The 17086-nt window shown below is 28.7% G+C and overlaps 1 protein-coding gene across 3 annotated transcripts in view; it reads left to right on the top strand.

Annotated features, from left to right (window-relative positions):
• LOC129960710 (leukocyte elastase inhibitor-like) overlaps positions 1-17086 on the top strand; it is a 58749-nt gene that overhangs the window by 13022 nt on the left and 28641 nt on the right. Inside the window, exon 1 of one of the 3 annotated variants that reach the window (XM_056074279.1) lies at positions 2786-2882. The exons of 1 other annotated variant lie outside the window; for it this stretch is intronic. Coding sequence is in view for 1 of the 2 variants with exons in the window: in XM_056074275.1 (XP_055930250.1) it covers positions 8707-8730 (24 nt within the window). In the remaining variant the exon portion in view is untranslated. Of the gene's footprint in view, positions 1-2785; positions 2883-8600; positions 8731-17086 lie in introns of those variants that run through there. One more of the 3 variants, XM_056074275.1, reaches the window with a different exon arrangement.

Here is a 17086-nt window from a genome sequence, read left to right as displayed (position 1 = left end):
CAAAGTATAGATAACTCCTTATTTGTTTGATAAGGATGCGATTAGATAGATTTTAGTTGGTTATAATAACATTAAATTTCTGAAACACATTTCAAACATGTATAATATAAAAAACCTATTGCATAATTAGACAACTTATAGCACATAATATTGTACTTTTTCGAGATTGACGAACTCATTTTAAACCACCATTTCTCTGAAACTTTCACGCATTCTTCATAATAAATGCATTTCCCTATCACAAAAATTGTGGAACTTGAGCTAAGCTGTGAAGCCGCGAGTGCTCAGAATTATATTTTCCGAATTTCACACACGAGCGTTTTGTGTTTCGCAATACAGTAAAGAAAATCGAGTATACCTTTTGTACATCTTTTCATCGATCAACTGAAACCAAAATTGCAATATCACATACCAAATTTCATATATCGAAGTTGTTGTGTTTGTGAATTTCGCGCTTACATGCATGCGAACGCATAGGATGACAAAAAGTCATTTTGATGACAGATTTGGTTCAGAATGCTGACAAAAAGTCATTCTGATGAAAGATTTGATTCAGAATTTGATGGGCATTTACGCTTTGAATGCTAAAACTGTGTACCAAGCTTTGTCTATTTTTTGCATTTTGTAGTTAACGAGTTCAGTTGCACGCGGATTTCGTTCAAAATTTGATAAAACAACAAATTTTGTATAAAAAATGCTAACCAAATTACGTTCATCTAACTCAAAGTGATTGATTTATCATATTCACAGACAGACAATTAAAAAAGAATGTGTTTTTTGAACTCAGGGAAGACTGAAGCATGGAAATTTGCCAAAATCTGGAGTTTAAATTTTTTGACGATTACAATACACATATAGTACTTCGTGTGCGAGAAAAAAAAGTTTAAAAATGTAATAATATTAAACGAAAAGTTATTAAACTATATCAAAACAGTCATACCACGAACGGTGTTTCACAGCATCTAGCATGTAATATTCTACATCCTGGTTAGGGAGAAATTCAAAAAACTTCCACAAACTTGCAAGATGACAGATTTAAAAAGTTAAGGAGATAGAGAAAGAAGAAAGGAAGAGGTATCACCAGAAAAACATTTGTTAATTGTGCTTATATAGTTTCACGAAATTTTAACACAAATACATTTTTTGCATATTCCCAATTCCTTCTCATGCTACTCTAAAAATGAAAAGACTAGAGAAAATCGCCCCCATCACTATTTATAATTTATTAATAAGTTATGTATAAAAATAATTTATAATTTTGGCAGTTCCCAAATCACAGAATCCATTTTTTCATGCTTGGATTCATTTAATAGCCTGAGTCACGTTTATCCGCTTTTTGCGCATATTTCACTGTATTAAAACATAGAAAACGGAAGAAAAAATCATATCAACGAAGTACAAAAAAGATTGTATTATTGTTTGCTCCCTATTAATTTTCATTTTGGAATGCCCCATTTTAAACTTATCTTAAAAACTGCCTAATAACATTATGACATTCGTTAAAACATTTTTAAACTTCCTACTTATTTCTTTACACAAAAGTTTTAATAATTTATCTACATTTTTCATACTTTTCGGAACCAAGATTCTTTGTTGAGCTCTTGAATTTGTTTTCCTATAGCACTTTACATTTTTGTTCCTGTGATTTTTTATATGCTTAGAATACATATAAAAATTACATTCTAATACTTGGAATGTAATTTGTCCATTTAAAGTTTTATTTTGAATTCATTCATCAACAATTCACAACTACGTATTCTACTAGTATACTTGTTATTCTTGGGCTCTTGTTTCGTAATGTTGTTCACAATTGAGCATGAGAAACAACAAGATACGGCATTTTTTAAAAAGGATTTTACTATTTTAACAAGAATTTTATATTTCAACCATATGTATGGTGCAACTTAGCTAATCTTGGTTCTTCCGTCAATCAATTCAACGCTCTAAAACAATTATTTCCTCTGTTTTACAAGTTTTTAATTTTCTAACATATGATTGCTACTTATTTGGAAATAAATTGGTCCCACTTTGTATTTTTCACTTAGGAGTCAATTCATTTGGCTCAAAATATCGATTTTTGGATTTTTTTTTTTTTTTTTTTTTTATACAGTGGGTAAAATTTTAGAATTTTAAATCGAAATATTTTTGCTTACTTCACAGCAGGTGTTGTAAGCATTTCCAAGCTGACGTTATAAGCATTTAAAATTGCTTTTAAAATGTTAAATGCGTTTTCCACAGTTAAAAGTCAGTTTCAGATTAATAATCCAGAAAAGGAATTGATTTGAAAATTTTGTAAAAATGTTCCAAGACAAATGTATATTTCGTTGAATTTCTATTTAATAATCTAGTTAATATTTTATTTCTCAATTTTCTTCTCCTGTTTAATATATGCATTCACTCAGTGACGTAAAAAAAAAAAATGTGCATAGGTAGAGGTAAGTGGATTTTCTTATTTATGCTTTCATAGCTGCAGTAGAAAGAAATCCGAGGGGAAAACGTTTTAGGCTCTATTAAAAAGTAAATAAAAAATTATAAGAAAACTCATATTTAAATGTTATTTTTAGGGTAAAGAAAAAATTTGACTAAGATAAGGTCGTGATTTATTGATTTGTAGTTGAAATAGGATCACTTAAGAGAAACATGTCGGAGACCCACACTTAAAATCTCAAAAAAGCTTACATTTAGATATAAGCATCAGTTTGAATCCTTTCACTGCGTAGAATCGCCAAATACGGTTCCTTGTTTTGAGAGCTCTCTCATTTGTATTCAGAGCCATTCGTGTGGCTGAAACCGCGCTGTCTGTCTCGTCCGCCAGGTCCGGTTTCCGTGCACCTGTTTCGTTAACGACCACCAAGAAGAGCCCAGGAAGATAACCTTGATAGGTAATTAAGTGAGTTATTATTATTCCCCCTCCTTTTTATCCAAGTATAATTACCATCGCAGCTGGGCCATAGATGAAATGACTTTGCTACAATATTTTTTTTTCAGCAAGTGATGCTCGATAGATTTCTCAGACACATAACTTTTAGTGAAAGATATATTGTTTACCTTCTGCATCCATTATAAAGTTTTTCTGTATTTTTAAATGAACAACAACAAGAAAATCTCGAATTTTTGCAAATGAAAGACAGCTCAGGTGGCTGAATATTGCAAGGATCCTATATTAAGTTCTAGATAGGCTTCTTGAGATTCTTGAAACGTATATTGCAGATTTTTGCTCTTTTTCTATTAAAAACTTAAATAAGCTAAAGATGAAATGAAAGTTTTAAATGAATATTTTCTATAACATGTTGATTGCCTTTAAATACTTCGGATTTAACCTTTGAGAATGAAATAAATTTTAGAGAAAAGATGATTTTGTACAAGAATATTCAGTAAGTAAGAATATCTAGATATATCTGAAAGTGATAAATAAAGTAAATGAAAGTATCTAAATAAAGTAAATAAAGTACCTGAAAGTGATAAATAAAGTAAGTGCCAAAAGCAAAAATGTTAAGAACTTGCATAAGTCTGTAAAATCAGTTCGCAGATGTTTTCAGACTAACGATCTCTTTATATGCATTTTTGAACTACTTAGAAGCTACTACTATGAGGCACTTTTCACGTCTATCTGCACGTTTACCACATAATAGAGAACTGTTCATTAGGGACCTTAACATATAAAAAGTTGTATGAATTTTTTTGTGTAATTAAGTAATGTAAAATAATAAATATAAATAAATACTAATAAATATAAATAAATAATATTAAATATAAATAAATAATATAAACAATGAAATAATAATAATAATAATAAAAGGTGTAAAAAAGTAATTATATGACTTTATGACATATTGTGTCATTATATAGATAAATTATCAGCATTTAAACTAACCAGAATTGTAAAGTTTTTAATCACATATGTGTATTTTTCAAAAAAACTTAGCCAGTTCTCAAAAATTTAAGACAATTTTTATGATGAGTACTATAGATTAATATATTGACCAGAATTCTTAATTGGAATTATAAATGAAAGTTGCTTCTGTGATAGCAGAGAGATGCATTCTGTAGAAATATTTTGAGTCTTTTTTTAAATAAAAAATGTACAGATCATACAACGTCTCGTATCTTTCGAACAGTATGGAACTTCTCTGAATAGTCTTTGCTTGCATAAAAGGTCTTTTTATTGATAAGATGAACGACTCAGTTATTTTATCTGATGAATTTTATCTTAAGATAAGGCTTGGCTGTTATCTTGTTTATATTTCCAATGAATATATTATACAGCAGAAAGCATTAAAAATAATCTACAGATGTGTTTTCTTTTCGCAGACGATTTTTTAAATTTATGCGCAGGTGGCGAACCGTTTATTGTAAGGAATTCAAAACTGTTATTAGAGTAATTACTAGGGTAGGTTAAAATAGCTTTGAAATTTCCGATAAAAAGATTTGTTTTTTGGTACTCACTCAGATACTGGAGTAATTCTAAAGCGATGTGTAATTACTCTATATCCAGAAGCTATTACTTTTTAAAGTTCTACATTAATCGAAGCTTTTTTTTTTTCACGTTTTCAGAACCTCAAAAATTGATATATACGTATCTCCGATATAAAATGAGCCATTTGAGAACAAAATGTAACAAATTATAATAAATAAATAATTCCTCTCTTTTCTAACAAAAAAATTACGACCTTTTTGTTGGACTTTAAATTGGATTATATTTGGTGCTCTGAGTTGGACAGACAAAATTAGATAATTTTCATCATGCAGCATTTTCCCGCCATTTTCAAAACATTCTAAAACTTTCCGAAAGACTCACAACATGAGACCACTTAGAACATTCCAAAAATGAGAAAATTATTGTATTCTAGAAGCGAGTAAATTATCGTAAAATATTACTTCAGAATTGTCGTCTTCCTAAATGAGAAAGAGAGGAATTCACTATTTAAATTATTCCATTAAAGATTGTCACACGGTTTTCCATTTGGATACAAAACATAAAATCTGCTTCGCTATCAAACTATCGAACGATAAAAAAAATTTCATAAATGAAAGTACTTTCCCCTTAAAGTAAAGAAACGAAACATTTCTCCATAAAATTGACTTAACGATTTGTCTAAATTAAATCCTCTTCGAGTACATCTTTACTATTTTCATAGTTAATATTACCACAACAGATAACTAATGTTTCGAAAAATACTCTTCTGTTGTTTGTTATTCATTTGACAAAAGTTAGTAGTAATTACAGAAGTATAACCTTAGATAAACTTTTACAATTACTGTTTGATTTTTTTATGGCTTTTCCCTCAAGACTATTTTTCAAATAAGAACATAACTTTGAAAAACAATACAAAAGAATAATTTAATAAACTTGTATAAGTATGAAAAAGGTATAATTTATTTTTTATTATTTACATAATGTAAGCCATTTGTTTATACTCAAAACATTTAAATTATACTTTAGTAATTTTTTTAGAGTTTCGGTAACTTTTACATAGATTCGATCCGATTCATAAAAGAAAATAAATATCTTAATATGTAAAAGAATCGCAATTGATTCCGAATTGTTTCGTTATTTTCGAGTTACAGGTGATTTTCATCAAAATAAAATTCAGGAACCTCGATAAGATGCTTAAAATAAGCAAATAAAGAATACAATTTTATTTAACTGTCGTTTTAGTATTCATGAAAATGATAACATCGATACATAAGAATAGGTAAAAGAAGATTAGATTATATGTTTTTAGCATGTACTTCAGAATGTTGGATCAGGTGTCTAACATGTACCTGTTGGATCAAGACTCCTGCCAACATATAAAAGTATATATGAGAACGAATAGTAGAAATCTAGATATAGTAGCCTTAACAACTTTTCTCGTATTTTCGTTTTATAATCAAAAAGAAAATTCTGAGTAAAAATATTCCGATCGTTATTTTTTCCAACTCATACTTCTTGTTTGTGCAATTTAAGCAACTATTTGTGTTATGCTTCTAGCATTTGTTAATTTTGTCATGAAATTCTGTCAGATTTAATCTCATTTATTTCCAAAGAAACGGCTGTAAAGTACGGCTGACTCATTTAATTTACCAATCTGAAATTGAAAACCTCTTGTTCTAATCAGATTGAAAATGGAGAAATAAGAAAATAGTTCAGGTGTAATTTTTGTTATATTACGAAAATTTGAAACCAGAAGTTTCGAGTTGAATAATTTTGGTATAAGTTTGGAATATTTTATATGATGGGTTACAAATTTTCATTCTCTTTTAGGGTTCAAAGTTTATCAATATTTGAACTTTTCATCTGTGAAAGATAAAATGTTTTGAAAATTTTAAAGATTTTGAGCTAATGCAATCTCTAAGGTTTCTAAAATCGAGATAAAGATATCTATGAATCTATTTTGAGATACGATTCCACTTTAGATAAGGAGATTTGTAGAGAGTGAATTATTGGAATCATGCAAACTTACTTTCTTATTTTAGATTTTTCAACATCTATGAAAAAAAAAAAAAACTCTTAAGAGAGTGATTAAAAACATGACATTAATATATACTGAATAACTATTTTTAATTATATGCTTTTAATTACCATTAATGTCTATAGAATTTGGGACAAAATTTTACTGATGGAAATATAATCGCATAGTTTTTTCCCCTATGAAAACATACCGGATTGGATTTAAAAAAAATTCGGTTCTATTTTAGAATAAAAATATTCCCGAAGAAAGGTGCAGATGCCATGTGAAAACGATTTTACCTGATTAAAAGTCCATGCTATAAGGGTAAAAAATGACGAGCTTTTCTATTTTATTTCTTGTCTTATGATGAAGAAACTAATAATTAAGCCTTTCCACTTATTCAAACGTCCACAATATAAAAAATTCAATTGTCTATTAATAAAATTTTAACTAAACATGATTGATACGATTGATTACTATAAATAATAAAAAAAAATAAAGAGGTTATTTGAAATAGAAGCTATTATTATAATTATATGAATTATAATTAATTATAATGTTTATGTTTAAAATAATTATTTATTTAGAAAAATAATTTTTGAAAATAAAGATAATTCTTAAAATCATTGCGGATTTATTTTCTCAATAACTAACTCAGAAAAAGATACAACTTGCCGGGAGTGCTACCATAAGAACAATGATATTTGTAAATTATTTTAAAATTACAAACTGAAGTAGTTCTGATGTCCCCTGAAAATTTGAATTCATGTGACGATAAATGCAGCAACAATATAAAATATACTATTGCCCAACTTTACCTAATCCTTTAGAAATTATTTTAATGGTATTTAAAAATTTTCCAAGCTATTATAAACTAAATTAATGTAACTTGCATTTTCCTTGTAAGTGAAATGATCCGAATTTCCGAAAAATTAATTTTCATAAAAAATTTTTTCACACCAAATTAAATGAATTGAATTTCATACTATTATTCTAATAGATAATTCATTATTTTCAATGAAACAATCAAAGTTGTAGTTATCGATATTACCTTAATGATAGTGATATTAAAAATACAGCCTAATTTATTTAAAGGCGAAATTTTATATTTATATAAAGATTTACAAAACATTCCAGTATTTATGAAAGTCAATATCGCCATATTGATAGACTGATATTGGATAGATGCATAGATCTCAAAATAAGATACGTTATTTATTATTTAGTGACTAACTTCACATTGCAAGGTTTATTTCTGATAAGAATAATTTCATTCGATGATATTATTATTTAAGAAAGCGAATATGCCATTATGCTAATACAAAAGGGACAGTAAATATAGCAGTTGCATTTTGACGAGATAATAAAATAAAATAAAGAACAAGTTTAGACCAACGAAATAAGGGCAGTCTCCTATACCCCAGCTCATTGCTCGACGCTGTCGAGACAGAGAAAACTTATCTTAATTTTTTTTTTCAAGGACGCGAGCGTATACTATAACGTTTAATTTTTTAAAATGAAATCCTTCCGAGTGAAAATTGATTGAAAGTTATTTGAAAAACTTATAAAAAATTGTTTTGCATTTCCTCTCTATTTCACTTAATTGATATTGAAATAAATATAGCCACTTGACCACACAAAGAATTGTCCTTTAAGAAGCTTAAGGAAATTAGTTGTAAAAGGAAGCAAGATTATTATCATGGAAAAAAAAAAAAAAAAAAAACAGGAACGATTTAGTTTTAATGTAGCTGATTTTGTTACAGACAATGACAATTCAGATCGATTGTTAACTATGCTGTTACTTTTGATTAGACAGATTAAGATATGATCATAATGTTTTAAATGCAATTAAAATATTTATATACACATCAAGGATTAATATTCATTGTAATAAAACTAAATTCTATACGAAAATATTATCATTTCATAGAGCTTTTTCTACAGATTTGGAGGCGTTTTATTCTCCTTGACAAGACAACTACTCATATTTTTCTAATTGCTGTCAACTTGTATTTTCATTTATTACAACATGAATTCGCCAAATAAGACCACCTCGAATGTGAGGATGAGCTGATTGTGAGTCAGCAGGTTCCGAGTTCCCCTGCTTGTGCAATAATGGGGTTGATCTGACTGGTTAATGGAGTGAGTGTATCCCACTCGTGAGGGGTTCGACGCATGAAAAACTCGTAATGGGATCTATTTTGCTAGGTTCACATTTCCCATATTATTGCCTGCAGTTGTCCTGTCATTCAAGTGCACCGGATATCGAAAGATGAAACAGGGTCATTTTTTTATGGTAACTATAGTTAAAAGTATTCTATGTCTCAGGTAATATTTCGTTCTCATCAAGGTGAATAATAATTTTTTTTAAAGTAAATATTCGATGATAAGAAATTATTAACAATAACAAATGAAAATTCGTGTAGATTAAAAATATGCTGCCATTTATTAGAAGGATTGTGAACATGATTATTAAAGAGAACATATTTGATTTATAAATTCTAATAAATGATGTCCGTTCGTAAATGTTTAAGGTGAGGGGTATGATTCTTATGATTTCTTTTGCTTAGTTTTACTTATCTTCGATAAGGAGGGGGGGGGGAATAGTGCAGTTCTTCAACAATACAGCTTAACTAATTAACTGTTTTTGACGAGTATACTCGTCATGGGAAAAAGTACAACATTTTGCGTTATGACGAGTTTATTCAAGGACAATTATTATATTTATATAATAATTGTTCAATCATTATATTTATGATTATATATGTTTATGACAATTTAGATACGCAATTTCCGAAGAGGTCGAAACAGTTAACTGGTTAATAGATTCATTTATTCTCTTCTAATAAGATATTTTTTATTTAACTTTCAGATTCTAAGAACACTATTTCAAAGAAAATGGATTTTTTAATGGTTTATTTTCTCATGCATACAGATTTACTATAAAATAAAATCGCTTCTTAATTAAAATCGACAATATAAATCATGCGCATCTTGTTAATGCACTGATAATAGTTTCTTAATGTTTTAGTAAGCTATTAATTTAAATGATCAATGTTTTTAATAAACTGTATTATCTTCTTCTGGGTTTTAGTTATTTCTTGACATTCAATTATTGATGATATATATGCTAGACGCTTTCATTTTGAGTAAAAGATAGAAAAAAAAATCCAAATAAAATTAATTCTTTTATATCTTCATGAAGTAAAGAAAATTTTTAATAGTTGATAAAATAAAGGATTTTTTAATTAAAAATGAATCACCTTGAATGCTAAACTCAACATTGATGAATTTGTCTTATTTCTAAAAAAAAAAAAAAAAGTAAATCTAGATAAATGAGTTTCAGAAAAATATTCTAAAAATAATTTTTGGCTTAATCTCTGATTAACATAGGTTAGCTAAAATATTCACCACTTGATTCATTTATTCTTAAAACATTTTCCTTCAAGCTTAAAATATAGTTATTTATTTTATTAATTAGTTATATTTTTCAAAATTTGGTGAAAAAGAACTAAAAATAGCAACAATATAAACATGAATCACTCCCTAAGTAGAGCTAATTGTAATGACATTGCGATGACATTAATCATTTAACTAATTGCAATGACATTAATAATTTAAACTGATCGTGAAAAGAAGTTCAAGAATGGTTACTTTTATATTTTTATTTATGGAAATGATGTTATGAAATTGAAACAGTAAAACAAAATCAAAAATAGTCATTAGTTTGAAATTTACCACGAAAGAATAATCTTCTAAACTTTATGATCTAAAATATTATCTTTTAAATTCTCTTAAGTGAACTGTAACTTTGAGCAAAAACAAAATACTGATGCCGCTACAATTGTGTTTGTGCTTTTCTTTATTAAGTTTTAATAATAAATAGCCACGATAATAAAATTAACTTACTAATTCCAAAAACCTTAGAGTTCTCGAATGACATACTTAGAAAGAAAGAAAGAAATTTGAATAAAATTTAACTGAAAATTCTTATGACAAATAATTCATACCTATTTTATTGGAATGATTTTTGGTTCTGTGTGGCATTGTCGGTAATAGATATTAATCCAGGTAACCCAATATTAAAATTTAATGATATGAGCACTATTGAGATATTACACTACGTCGATGTATGCAATCAACCATTGCATTTTCATAGAATTTAGAATGGATCCATTCGGATTAGCACCGATTTTAAAATGAAGATGCAGGAAGTTTTGGAAGCAGTACCGCTATGATGATATAGTGTTAGTTCTCTTTTCCAAATCGGATGTCTTTAATTTGGAATATATTGAGGAAATTTGGAGGTAGGATCTTAAAGCAAGAAATTGCCCATGCTTCTTTAACAATTCCGGCATCGTAACTATTCATATTATCATTATAACATTGGTTGTAGCTATTAGAGAAGGAATAAACATTAATAACCTACTCGGTCTTCCCAATAGCTAAAACAACTGCTTTTGAAATAGTAAGTCTCAAAATAAGTAAACATCAATTAAAGTTTGTCGTTCTCTTTCTCTAATTAAACTTCATTGCATTTGTGGAACAAAGCATATTCAACCATTGCCTATCCAGGAGGACTGTCAGCTTACCGCTTATGTACATAGAAGGCAAGGAATACTAGTTCGTTAAATACATTCTATTTTTATAATCATCCCTAGATTATTCTTGGTGATTCTAGACCTCTTCAATTAGTTGTCCACTGGATCGGCCATCGGCTGTGCGCAGAATTGGGGATCTGTGCGCTTTGATGCATTGTATGATGGACATGAATATGATGGTAGGAAGTAATTCGTCACATTTTATTCACCTTGTGTCTTCTTTCTTAAGGCTGACATAAGGTGCAGTTTTATCTATTTTGGTATAGAGTATGCAAGTCAATCTAGCAAACAATACAGATCTCGTTTATTAAGCACATATTATTTCGCAAGTTTTGAGCTATTCATAAGCTTTCAAACATGCTCTTTTTTCACTTACGAAAGGTATTAAGACATTGTTTATAGATTTGTAAAGTGAAGTTTAGAAATAGAATTATTTTGTTTTTCGATGTTAATAATCAAGTGTAATCAGCGATTTGGAATTATTTGGTTAGTTACAGAGAATTGGTCCTGCGAGTGCATTAAAATTTAATTTTCCTTTGCCCACTTTTGACATTTCTAAGACGTCTGTCATTAATTGTGGCTGTTATGAAAAGTGAACATCTTTTAGAAAACTTTTCCCTTGTTTGCTTTTATGATGCAAATAATACTTATTATTAAACAGCACATGCAAACAAAATATTCAGTCAAGAAAAAGTTTCGTATTTTATTAATATTGAAGTATCTCTTTAAAGATTTATTATCATATTTTATGGTTAAATTATACATTTCATTTTAATTTTCATTACGAATTCATTCCATAATTATAGTCTCATTGAATTGAATCTAATATTCTTGTGTTTTGTCTTCGAACAAATGCGAATCAGATTCGATTCCGCATTCCACCAATGAATAAATATATTAGCTATTCATGGCGTTAGGATATAAAATACTTTGGCGGGAGACATCAACTCTTCTGCAACAGAACTGTATAGAAACTTCACACGATTAATCACAGGAGAGTCGAAATCATTCGCAAAGGATACACGTGCTTTTGTTTTCGTCTGTTAGAGCCACTTGGCGAATTTTCCAAAAGACTTGACAACCCTTTTACGGAAGAGATCCGTAGGCTGTGTCAGTCACAAGGAACTGTATGAGTCATGATCTTTCAGAAAGACCCCACGCAGCACGTTACAGCTCGGATTATTAGTTTTACTAATTAACCGTTGGCCTTTGGGAGGAGGAGCTGCGACTGGATAATCGAACTTCACGTATGACTTATTCATAATAAATGATATTGCTGATAGACTGGATCAGATTTTAATTAATGAACTAGAATGAATAAAACGAAAACAAACGAAGTGTAGTTGGTAACCTGAAATAAGCTCTAAATTAAACAGATATAACAATTAAGCATTGCTTTTCTTATTGATGAATGTTTTAAATTTCAAATACAGTCTTCATCAGACATGCAGTAATTTCCTTTCTTAGCTGATAAGAAGATTAAATTATTTTAATAGCAGTACATTTAGTACATTTAGATTTTGTATTCTCCGAATGCCTAATTCAACGTGGCATTTGAATATTGATAAAGTCATAATAAAATAACATCTTCTCACTGTTAAAGATTTGAAAAAAATTTAGTGTTTTTAAGAAAATATCTGCCATTTGAAAAAATAAAACTTTTTTAGCAAGAAATAGAACAAGAAAATTATTTATATTTTGGACAATGTCTCACTAATTCCATGATCAGAATTCTTCGTTAAATAAGATTACAAATTAGTAAACAAATACATATTGAATTTTTAAAATGTAAATTAGATTAATTGTTAACAGTTGCTGACTAACTTTTATGTTTTGTTGCATGCGCTAATAAAATTTTCACTTGTCACATAATAAATGGAATCGATAGTTTATATTCATGTGAAACGAAGAAAAGCTTTTGAACATTTAATACAATTTAAGAGCAAATATTTAAAAATGGTATTCACGGATAACTTCCAACATTAAATTCTTTTAGGGATAATAAATGATGACTTGCCATCTCTCAAGTACAAAAATCATATTTTAGACTTATGTCTGTTATGTTTAGCTGTGTATATGTAAACATCATAATTCAAAAACAAAAAAAGCAGATGAATGAGTAAAATTTAATATGTAACACAATACCAAATTTGTACATTTCTGTCAAATTTTGGGTCAAATCTGCCAAAAGGAAGAATGCCTGCCGATTCGCGTATATGGGAATACGATAAATGAATGATGCAAAAACTGATGAATGGAATTTGACATGTGGTCTTAATATCTACAATGTAGATTTGTATCCTACTTTGGACCAAATCCATCAAAAGGTACGCAGTATACATGTTTATCTGCAAGAAGCAAGATAAATAGCTTTTGATATGTGATCTTTAAAATTATCAAATTTGGATTAAATTGCTCCAAATTAATTTAAAAAAGGGAAGAAGCTATATATCAAGCTTTATATTAAATTATTTTGATTACTAAATATAAAATTATTATTGTTAATTATTATTATTATTAAATATGCAAGAAAACCATTATAGATCATTTCGTGATTTTGAAACTGGGCATGCCTGCATGATTTCTGCGGCCCTCTACTGTCTTGGTACAAGCGCTGTTCTTGGCTCCATGAAATTAAACATCACTATACAATTCCTAAGCTCGCATTTTGAAGATAGAATCGTGATTATTCTCCAAGATTCCAGTCACGAAACAGAGAGCTTTTTATCTAGCTTCTGAGAGCCTAGAATTCTGTAGGTCTTTATCAGTTGGTACAACCACCATTTAAACATGGAGTTTTTATCAGAGAAATTATTCCAGTCAATTAAAAACATTGGAATAGTTGATATTTCAATTACTAAAATAGATAATCATGATTTTTGAAATTAAAAGCTTGTACTCTATCGAATACTAAGAACACCAATTATAAAAATATTTGTCCTTTGTGAAAAAACATTAATTTGACATTTTGAAAATTTTAAGAGAAACCGAATTCAGATTGACTGCATACAAATCATAAAGGATGAAATGTAAATTTAAGTTTATCATCATGTGCTTATTATAAAGAAGGCCTGATATGTAGACAAAGGTTTTTGTACAGTTTTAATAATTCACTAACTAGTTATAATGCAAAATAATTAAGAGTATTATTCTATATCGCAAAACCAACAACTTTATTGGAGCTGCATAAGAAATTCGTTTCGTTCTGAAGCAACTCTATTGCTTTTTTTGAAATGGATTTCGACATCAAAGGGTTTGTACACCAAGCCCATATGCAAGGCAGATCTTTAATGGAATCAGGTTTCAAACCTGGTGTCTTCTGATCCCACAGTTTAAACCTTACCACCCCAGATCCGAGTTTCAATCAGAGCTCCTATTTAAGTTGATTATTCTATAACTTATTAATTTGTCGCATTGCACTAGATGTCTGAATAATTTATTGAAATTTTTAAACTTTTATCTTATATTTGACACGGTATATCTGAATCTGACTTTCGAGTCATAAAACATGCACGACCATCAAAAATAGCACCCTGAATGAGTTTATCTGATTTTTTGCTGAATTATTTTCAAATATTTCATATCTAATGCTGAATATGTATTAAGCGGCTGTACATGTGGTTTTATTAAATTGCTTTTGAGTTTAAAAGCAGTAGGAAGTTAAATGCAGACTGATTTACTTACAAAATTATAGCCACATTCATTTCAAAATTTTCCACTATCGGATTCAAAATATGCATGTTAAATTATTGTTAAACACACACACACACACACACACACACACACACACACACACACACACACACACACACACACACACACACACACACACACACACACACACACACACACACACACACACACACACACACACACACACACATCTAGATGATCAAAACAAATACATTTAGAAAAAATGAAATTCTTAAATGTTTATAATTTGATCAAGTAAATCTACGATAATTTTTCTCATGATGAAAAACTGATTTTGCACATCAGGCATAATCTTTTAATTTTCAGTGTTTAATTTTCAAGTTTTTATGCATCATCATTTCTCATTTTATTATCAGTATCTGTGGAATGATAATGGTAATTTTTTCATACATTTAATAATTAAAACAGTTTTTAATACTTTTAAGTTCTTAGTGCACTAAGAAATACATTTTTTTTGGTTGAAGCGTAGTTTAGCGTGCGCCCGAGTTTGTCACCAATACGGTAACCCAAATGCTGTTTTGTTTACTACTTTTTACAGTGGTTGAGTTATACATGAACTACAACTATTTTATGAAAAACACTTGTAGATTTTAGATTAGAAAAAAAATTTCATTCAGTTTTGTATTATAATTAAAAAATTATTATTGTTAATAAGACACTGTAATGTTATTTTTAATGTGAATACGCACAGAATATATTTATTCTTTTGCAATACTTAGCTGTAGGTATTTGTTTTAGAAATCGTCTGAATTTCTAATTTAAGAAATTGTTTGCAATGGAATTCCTTGCACTTTTCGTTTTTCTGATCTGGCGGTTTCCTTGATAATTCGCTATGTCGCTAATTGTTTAAGAACATATATGTGGTGAATGGGATGGCAGGAAATATTTTGATCCTGCAAAATGGATGAAGGGTGAGTGGAATATATATTTTTTACGAATTGATGAAGTAGGGAAAAGGATGCTTGTTTGAAATTTTGTAATAGATAATGGTTTGATTGCTTGTTTTTCTTTTGATGATGTACTGTTCCTGTTATCCACACAGTCCTTATGTTCAATGAGCTAGCAAAGCTACTAGGATCTCGCGCAGGCGCTAGCAAAGCCGTAGAATATTTTTTTAAGTTAAAAAATTCTGCCTGGTGCCTTCTTCAGATGCCGAAGGCACCGCATGCTCTAAATTTTACTTTCTACACAACAGACCGTCGCAGCCGGTTTGAAAAACTTCTTTATTTCAAAATTGTTAAGATAAGCAGCGATAGTTATCCCAAACGTTGAAAAAAAATACCTCAGATAAAACAATACTTATCAGTAACGTAAGAATATATAAAAATCTTCGTCAGTGGCAAAAATATCAAATCAAAGTAATATTTTATTAATAAATTTTAAATATGGCGGTGAATCTCTATTCTTGTGGCAGTTTAGAATTTTCACTCGTCGGCTCATAGCATGTCACTTTCAGAATATAAGTCAACAATTAATTGGATTTTATTTCCCAATAAATATCTTGCAAGACAGTAATTCCTTAATTTTATATACTTATATACTAATTAAATTCTTTCCTTTTATAATTAATGTATAGCAAACTCCATATTTTAGAAAGAAATGAGCCATTTCTATTTATTTAAACTTACTCTGCTGCTGTGTTCATTTCAAATATACATACAATGCGTTCGAACCCAAATGAACCGAATTTTTCTTATTTTATTTGCTAACAATACTTTCATTTTCAATTTTTTGAACAAAATTAATGGAAAAATTTCTTTTTATCTTCAAGAAAGTATTTGACATAAAATACAACATTTTTTATGCATATTTATTTACATATAATTCTAAATAGTGCACAAAGGAAATATAAAAACATCATAAAATCCCGTTTTTTACACATAAAAAAACATAAGCTAAAATTATGTTAGATAAATTTATCAGTTATTTCCGATATTAAAAAAAATAATAGTAATTGAAATACAGTAAAAATTTTATTCTTTTCTATGTTTATGTTATTATATGGACAAAGTTACCTGCTTACAACTGTATTTCCAATATAGAAAAAAAAATGTTCCTCACTGAGAAACTGTAAAAGTAAAATTTGTACTTACTTGATTCAAGTGCGACGTGAGTTAGTTACCACGTATCGTATGAACATTTTGAAATTTTTTGTCTGACATACAGAGATAGAAGTGACCTCCATTTTTTGCTTGTGCTCGCCTAGCTCTGTGTTTCGGCATTAGAATTTCTAAAATCATTTAACTATTCACTAATTTAGGTGCAGTTTCTAGATGTGAGAGCACATATCTTCTACAAATATGATTTTGTATTAATGCCATATATAGATCACCAATA

Source organism: Argiope bruennichi, chromosome X2 (genome assembly GCF_947563725.1).
Source record: "Argiope bruennichi chromosome X2, qqArgBrue1.1, whole genome shotgun sequence".
NCBI lineage: Eukaryota > Metazoa > Arthropoda > Arachnida > Araneae > Araneidae > Argiope > Argiope bruennichi.
The sequence above is the reverse complement of the archived record's forward strand: the minus strand, read 5'-3'. Positions and strand labels throughout refer to the sequence as shown.